Genomic DNA, 8,867 nt, shown 5'->3' on the forward strand with positions numbered 1-8,867 from the left:
GTCAGGTGTGCTGCCACGCCCACGCCAGGTACGCTGCGGGGATTGGGTGTCAGGTGTGCTGCCACGCCCACGCCAGGTACGCCGTGGGGATTGGGTGTCAGGTGTGCTGCCACGCCCACGCCAGGTACGCCGCGGGGATTGGGTGTCAGGTGTGCTGCCACGCCCACGCCAGGTACACCGCGGGGATTGGGTGTCAGGTGTGCTGCCACGCCCACGCCAGGTACGCTGCGGGGATTGGGTGTCAGGTGTGCTGCCACGCCCACGCCAGGTACGCTGCGGGGATTGGGTGTGAGGTGTGCTGCCACGCCCACGTCAGGTACGCCACGGCGATCGCCTGCTAGGTAGGCTTTACCTGTGCTCGATCATCTACGAGGTACGGTCGTTCGTTAATACACCTGGTTGCCATTCACCAGGTGTGCCGTCGCTTCACTTTACCTGCTCTGTCACGTTGTGTCGCGTCGCACTGGCGCCCACAGGTCTTAAGAAAGTAGAAGCACAGAAGGATAAAATCCTCAGTGATAATAAAAAGCAGGTGCGCTGCATGCTAGGGGGGTCTGGGGGCATGCCCCCCCCCTGAAAATTTTTGAATGGTAGACGTCTGGAGACGCAATCTGGTGAGTCTTGCGAGAGTGATTTAGGAACAAACTGTAGGAACAAAATTTTTAACCCAAAATTTACTGGAAGCACTGTGCTTCCAGTGCTTCTATCTGCGGGCGCCACTGTCGCATTGTGTAACCCCACAATGCGATTCCCCGCCGCCGGCGTCGCATTCCGGTGCGACTGCGGCGCCACCTGGTGGCCATGTTTTGACGTTGCTATGCTTGCAGGGAAAGGCGAGTGACAACAACAAGGAGCTGCGGGCGGCGCGGCAGAAGGGCAAGTACGTGGTGGCACCCTCGTGGTTGCACGCGTGCCGCGACCAGGGCGTGCGTGCCGAGGAGAAGTTATACCCACACACGTACAACCCCAAGATGTCGCTGGTGAGCATGTGAAGTTATATACCCACACGCACGCACGCACGCATGCACACACACACACACGCACTCACGCATGCACGCACACATGCACCCACCCACAGACGCACGCACGCACGCACACGCATACACACATGCATACACACACACACACACGCACTCACACATGCACGCACACGCACTCACACACACATGCACCCACACACGCACGCACGCACACGCATACACACATGCACACACACACGCACTCACACATGCACACACATACACACACATGCACCCACGCACGCACGCACGCACGCACACGCATACATGCATGCACATACACACATGCACACACACACACACACATGCACTCACGCACGCACGCACACGCACACACACACGCGTGTGCACGCACGCATAACCCCAAGATGTCACTGGTGACAGTAAAGGTATTCTCTTACACATACTCACACGTGGAGAAACGCACTCATGCACACACGGACGCACGGACGCACACAACATAACATGTCTCTGGTGAGAGTGAACGGTGAAGCACACCTTGCCTAACATAACACGCCACATAGTGAGCACACCCTGCCTAACATAACCACCCCCCCAGTAGTACGCCAGTCCCTGCTAACATAACAGCCCCACCATCGACCACTACCCTGCCCAACATAACACACCCATAGTAATCACAGCCCTGCTAACATACACACCACATCCGTAACCACCGCTGCCTAACATAACACAGCCCCATAATTTAAGCACACACCTCTGTCTAACATAACACAGTCCACATAGTAAGTTGCACCACCTTGCGCCTCCTGCCAAACCAACGACAGCCCCAAGTAAGCACCCCCTGCTCTAACATAACACCCACACTCGAAGCACACCGGAGACCTCTAACATAACACTCCCACATATAACGCCAGCACCCTGCCTAACATAACACACCACATTAGTAACACATCCCGCCTAACATACACGCCACATAGTAAGCACTATCCTGCTAACATAACACACCCATAGTAAGTTCACACCTGCCAACGTTCAGCGCGATCACGAGTGCTCCCCCTCTCCTCCAGGCGCCTCGCAACACCTCCCCACAAAGAAGAAGTCCGCGCGAGCGCTCGAACCGCAGTGGCGGCGGCCGGCGGACAGATGGAAGAATCGACGACTAACGCTACCCTCCCGTGCCGTAAAAAGCAGACGTTCATAGAAGGTATGGGTGCTGCACATCCCGATATAGGGGCGCGACCGGTTTGTCGTGTGAGGGCGATGCATCGTTTGTCGCGGCTCCTACTCCTTTGTCTGCGTATTGTTGTCTATTATATATTGTTGTCGTATTGTTGTTGCTAGGATCTGTCTGTGCGCTGCGTGTTAGGCGGTGCCGTAGCCTGGGCAGGGTCAGAACGTAGAGCGGGCTGTGACATGCATTGTTATTGCACGACGTAGAGTGGCTGTGACATGCATTGTCGTATCTGCAACTAGAGCGGCGCTGTGACGATGCTTGTTGTATTGCACCATAGATAGCGGGCTGTGAGCGATGCAGTGTTGTTGATTGCAGACGTCGCAGGCAGCCTGTACGAGCGTTTTTGTTTTTTGTTTTATTGCAGATCCCGTAGAGCGGGCCGGAGCATGCAGTGTGTATTCCGCAGACGAAGCGGGCGTGCACGATGCACATTGTGTATTCAGACGAGAGCGGCGCCGTTGACGAGCATTGTTGATGCAGACGTAGGCGGCCGTGACGATGCATTGTTGATATTGCAGACGTAGAGCGGCCGTGACCCGATGCGTTGTTGTAGTGCAGACGTCAGAACCGCGGGGCTGTGACGAATGCATTGTTTATTGCAGGACTCGAGCTTGGCCGGTGACGATTGCATTGTTGTAGTTGCAGACCGAACGCGGGCCGTGACGATGCAGTGTTATGCAGACGTAGAGCGGCCGATTGACGTATGCCATTGTGTACTTGGCAGACAGTAGAGCGGCGCTGTGATCGATGCATTGCTGTATTGCACGACGGTAAGAGCTAGCATCGATGCACTTGGTATTGCCAGACGAGAGCGGGCTTCACGATGCATGTATTAATTCAGACTAGAGCGGCTGGACGATGCATATTTTTATTGCAACAGAGGCGGACTGTGCACGATGCATTGGTATTGCCAACTAGAGCGGCCGTGACGAGCATGTGTATGCAGACAGTAAGCGTAGGCTGGATGATCATTTGTTGATGCAAGACATAAGAGCTGGCTGATGATCGATGGCATTGTATTGTATCGCAGACGGTAGAGCTAGCATGACGATAGCAGTGGTGTGTTAGCAGACGTTAGAGCTGCTGTGACGATGCATGTGTTGTATTGCAGACGTAGAAGCGTGTGTGACGATGCATTGTGTAATTGCAGACGGAGAGCGGCTGTGACATTGCGTTTGTGTAATGCGCAGACTGCGTGTAGACGTGCCGCGACGATGCATTGTTGTATTGCAACGTACACGGCTAGCAATCTGACGATGCCATTGTTGTGAATTGCAGAACGTAGAGCTGGCTGTGACGATGCAGTTCGTTTTGACTGCAGACGTAGACGGGTTGTGACGATGCACTTGTTGTATTGCAGACATGTACAGCGGTGCCTGTTGACGATGCGTGTTCGTATTGCATGGACGGTAAGCGGCCGCTGACCGCATTGTGTATTGGCAGTACTGTAAGCGGGCTGTGACGATGCAATTGTGATAATGCAGACAGAGCGCCCGCTGACGATGCATGGTTGTATTGCAACGTAGAGCGGGTGCCTACGATGTCATTGATCGTAATTGCAGACAGTCAGAGCGGGCTGGACGATGCAGTTTATTCAACGTAGAGCTGGACTGTGAGCGAACTCATTGTGTATTGCATACGTCTAGCCGGGCCGAGATCGATCATGTTATCAGACGTAAGAGCGGACTGTGACGCAATGCATGTTATGCCAGACGCTAGAGCGGCTGTGACGAGCGTTGTTGGTTCAGACGAGCCGCGTTCAGTACTTCAGCAGAAATGCGAAGAGTCACCCCGAGCAAGCGCCAATCCAGACTCCTCACTAGCGACTCCGACCCAGGTACCAGGGCAACTGTCACCCTTCGTCATCCCACCTCACCCCTCCTCGTCTCTTCTAACTTCTCTCCTCCGTCCGGCCTGCTCCTCCTCTCCTCCTACCCTACAGCCCTTCCTTCCTTCTCTCCTTCCTCCTCCTCTTCCTCCTCCTCCCTGCCTCTTCTCCTCGCGCGTGTCCCCTCCCTCGCCTGTCGTGTCCTGTCTCCTATCTTATGTCTCCTGTTTTTCCTGCGGTTCTCGTGTTCCCGAGAGTGCTGCCCCCCCCCCTTCCCGATTGACGACCGTTCTCCATGTGCCGGTGACGACTTTTTTTTTCGACGTGCAGCACATAAAAATAGTAGGTTGGATACCGGTGATGAGACGAAGCCCATACGAGCCTGGACCAACGAAGGCCGGACGGTCGATACTCTCTTGGGCAGGGAAAGAGGGCCAGCCAGCCCCCCTGTGCCTCCCTGGCGGTCTGCGCCCCGCGGCAAGCGACGGACCGGCCGCAAGCGACGACACGACCGCGAGCGAGGCGGAACTGCCCAGCGTGGCGCGGAGGAGGGGCGGCTAAGCGGGAGGAGGAGGAGGCACGGCGGGCTAAGCGGTCCGAAGAGAGCAGACCTCATGCTAGACTCAGTGACGACTCTAATGAGGCTCGACGTCAGTACGGCGGTGTCATCCCCCTAGGATCCCGTACCTGCCCGCGCCACGTTAGGCCGCGCGGCTACAGCACGTCGCTTACAACATCTGCTCAAGTCAACATGCCATCTGGTTCGCTCGCTGCTTCCGTGCCTTGTGCGGTAAGCCCGGGATCGTGTTCGTCTTCTGATGCTTGTTCTGTCGATCTTTTCATTGGCTGGCCGGGTTGTAAATGATACGTCAACGACTTTTCTATGTAATCATATGTACACGAAATTTTGTTGCCTATTTTTTTAAGCATTGAATAGTAAAACTAAGCGGGACCGAACGTATTGTCAATCTTCTACCCTGATAGATGATTGTTTCTCAATATCTACAAAAATCCCAAAAAACCTGGACGATTTGATATTATTTCCTGGACATTAATGCTTGCTATGGCCTAGTAAGTCACGATGTATTCACATCGAAACAATATAGTAAAATAAAATATAATCAGTCAATTTACCCATAAAAGTGAACAGAATTACTATATATGTTGTGACCGAAAGTGGAAATATTTTTTATAATTTCTATACTCACGTGACGTAACCTCACTATAGCCGGGCTCTCCCACATGTAGTAGATGGATGCCTCTAGCCCTTGTCTTGCTCTTTGCCCCCGGCCAAGTCCTTTTAAAACATGTGTGTCATTCATCATACCATATGTTGTTCATTTCGCATCAATAGCCGAGTTGATTCATTCCATCATAGCCGTATGTTGTTCATTCCATCATAGCCGTATTTTGTTCATCCAACATACGCGTATCTTTTTCATCCATCATAGCACTATTCTGATTCATCCAACATAGGGCCGTCTGTTTTCATATCCAACATAACCGTACGTTTTATTCCCACAACTACCGTGTGTTCACTCTATCGGTTGGCTGATTCTTACAACGCATCCTGTCCGAGTGACTTCGCTGTCTAACACCTCTGTTCTCGGAATCTCAGCCACAAGTTAAAAAATCTTTGTTTGCCCTCAACCCGACCCAGACTGAAAAGTTGTAGATAGGTAGGCTTTTTCTTGAGGGCTGTTTCACAACTCATCATGGTGTCTCCCATGGGTGTGCTGTGTGGGAAAATACCATTGTATGTTTGTTGTTATTCTGTACATATACTGTAGCCGCCTACAATTATATATAATTGTACAGCGACTACAATGCATTGTAAAAAAAAGAAGGAAAATCATAGCAAAAATCTGAGACGCCCCTTTTTGGCGGTCCGTCAGGTTGAGGGCAAACCGAAACATATATTTTTATCTATGGCGCTCAGTGGAATGAACAGAAGATAGCAAGAATAGGTGATATCGCAGCCTCTCTATCTCCCACCAGATTCCGGCGAGATCTGTCACACGAGCAGCAGCACAAACAGCCGCCCATACGTCACGTCACGCCTTAAGCAACCCGGCAGCAGAAAAGATAACCAGTGGCTTCATCGTAGCTCGGGTTTTCATCTGTCAGCTGCGTCTTCATCCTGTAGCTGGGTTCATCTATAGCTGGGTTCCATCTGTTAGCTACGTTTTCATCTATAGCGGGCCTTCATCGTACTGGTTTCATCTGTAGCTGTCATCTGTACTGTTCACCATACGTAGTTACATCTATAGCTGGTGTGATAGAACGGTACATCTATAGCTGGGTTCATCTAATGCTAGGTTCATCTATACCTGGTTTCATCTTAGCTAGGTTTCATCTAGTAGCTGGTTTCATGCTTACTAGGTTTCATCTGTAGCGAGGTTTCACTGTAGCTGGTTTCATCATAGCTGGTCAGTCTGTACTAGGTCATCTGTACTGGTTCATCTATAGCCTAGGTTTCATTCTATATCTGTTTCATCTATACCTGCGGGTGTTCATCTGTACTAGGTTCATCTTACTGAGTTTCATCTGTACTAGGTTGTCATCGGTAGGCTGGTTTCATCTGTACTAGTTCATCGTAGCTTGGGTTCATCCTATAGCTGGTTGTCATCTGTAGCTGCGGTTGCATCTATTCGTCTGGTTTCATCTATACCTGGTTTCATCTCCTAGCGGGGCTCATCTCTAGCTGGGTGTTACTATAGGCTAATGGTTTCACTTATTAGCGGGCCTTCAATCTATAGGCTGGTTTCATCTATAGCGGGCGCTTCTATCTATAGCGGCTCATCTATCCTGGTTTCACATCTATAGCTGGTCTTCATCTATAGCGGTCATCTATAGCGGGGCTTTCATCTATAGCTGGGCTTATCATAGCTGGCTTTATCAAGCGGGCTCTCATCTATAGCGGGTTATCTATAGCTAGTTCATCTATACTGGGTTCATCTATAGCGTTGGTTATCTAAAGCTAGGTTCATCTATAGCGGCTTCATCTTTGCTGGGTTCTCTATAGTTAGGTTCACCTGTAGCTGGGTTCTTCACTATAGCTGGTTTCATGCTATAGGCTGTTCATCTATAGCTGGCTTCATCTATAGCTGTGTTTCATCGTACTGGTTGATCTCGTAGTCTGTTTTCATTCTGTAGTGTTTTATCGTAGCTGTTCATCTATAGCTGCTTATCTATACTGGGTTTCATCTACTAGCTGGCTCATCTATAGCTGGCTTATCTATAGCGGGGCGTTCATCTATACGTTTATCTATAGCAGTTCATCTATAGCTGGGTTCATCCTATAGCTACCGGTTTATCTATAGCTAGGTTTCATCTATAGCTTGGCTTCATCTGTAGCTTGGTTTTCATCTAGATGTTAGGTTTCACCTGAGCCTGGGTTCATCATAGCGTGGGTTTCATCTAAAATACTGGTTTTCATGCATACTGGGCTCATCTATAGCTGGGTTTCATCTGTAGCTGGTTTTATCATATGCGGTTTCATCTATAGCTGGGCCTTCATCTAAACCTAGGTTTCACCTATCAGTAGGTTTCATCTATAGTTACTGGTATTCCCATCTAGAGTTAGGTTCATAATAGTAGTTTCACCTGTAGGCTGGTTCACTATACTGGTTTCCATCCTATATCTGTTTCATCTATAAGCTGGGTTTGCAGCTATAGCTGGTTCTATCTATCGTTAGTTCATTTATAGTAGGTTTCATCTATATATTGGTTCACTATAGCTAGTTTCACACCATAGTTAATTTCATCGTATACCTGGTTTCATCTATATTAAGGTTTTCATCTATACGGTTCACCGTATAGTTAGATTTCTAATCTATAGCCTGGTTTCATTATAGTAGGATTCATTTATAGTAGGTCATCTATAGTATTTCAGCTATAGTAGGTTCACCGTCTGTTCATCTATTACGCTCGGTGTACATCTATAGCTGGTTCATCTATAGCTGGGCTTCATCTATACTAGGTTCATCTATGCTGGGTTCAGCTATAGCTGGTTCATCTAATAGTTTAGGTTCATTTATAGTTAGTTTTCATCTATATTAGGTTCACCTATTAGTTAATTCATCTAGAGCTGTTCACTATAGTTAGGTTCATCCCATAACTGGTTTCATTCTTAAGTTAGGTTTCATTCTACCTACTACGGTTTCACCCTTATATTTTAGATTTCATCTATATGGTTCATCTACGTTTAGGTTCATGCTATACTGCGTTTTCACCTATAGTCTAGATTCATCAGAGCGTTTCATTATATTAGATTACATCCATAACTGGTCTTCATCTAAAGTTAGTTCATCTATAGAAGCGGTCACCTATATTAGGTTTCATTTATAGTTATGGTTTCATCTATATTAGGTTTCACCTAAGTTGAGTTTCACCACAACTGGTTCATCTAATTAGTTTTCATCTATAGCTGGGCTTTCACCTATAGTTATGGTTTCATCCATGAACCGGTCATCATAGTTAGTTTTCATCCTAATCGCTGGTTCACCTATATTATAGGTGTCATCATATAACTGGTTTCCCTCTAAGTTAGTTTTCATCTAAGTTTCTGCTTGGTTTCATCTAAGTTAGGTTTCCTCTGTAGCTGAGGTTTCATCTACATTAGTTTCATCTATACGGCCTCCATCTCTATAATGTTTAAGTTTTCATCTGTATCCCGTTTGGTTTCATCTAAGTTAGGTTCATCTATAGTCTGGCTCCATCTATACTGGGTTTTCATCTATATGTAGGTTTCACCGAGCTGGTTTGCATCTATTAGCTGGCTTCACTCTAAAGCGGGCCCTCACCCTCTTTTTGCCTCCCTGGA

At 48.8% G+C, this 8,867-nt stretch overlaps 1 protein-coding gene across 1 annotated transcript in view; it reads left to right on the forward strand.

Moving 5' to 3' along the window:
• The window catches only part of LOC106809078 (DNA topoisomerase 2-binding protein 1-like), a 46,273-nt gene extending 45,281 nt beyond the window's left edge, over positions 1 to 992 (forward strand). Inside the window, exons 22-23 of the mRNA XM_014812028.1 lie at positions 77 to 268; positions 828 to 992. Coding sequence (XP_014667514.1) covers positions 77 to 268; positions 828 to 992 — 357 coding nt within the window. The remainder of the gene's footprint in view (positions 1 to 76; positions 269 to 827) is intronic.
• Positions 993 to 8,867: the final 7,875 nt, after the last annotated feature.

The sequence above is a fragment of the Priapulus caudatus genome, unplaced genomic scaffold, assembly GCF_000485595.1.
Source record: "Priapulus caudatus unplaced genomic scaffold, Priapulus_caudatus-5.0.1 Scaffold326, whole genome shotgun sequence".
NCBI lineage: Eukaryota > Metazoa > Priapulida > Priapulimorpha > Priapulimorphida > Priapulidae > Priapulus > Priapulus caudatus.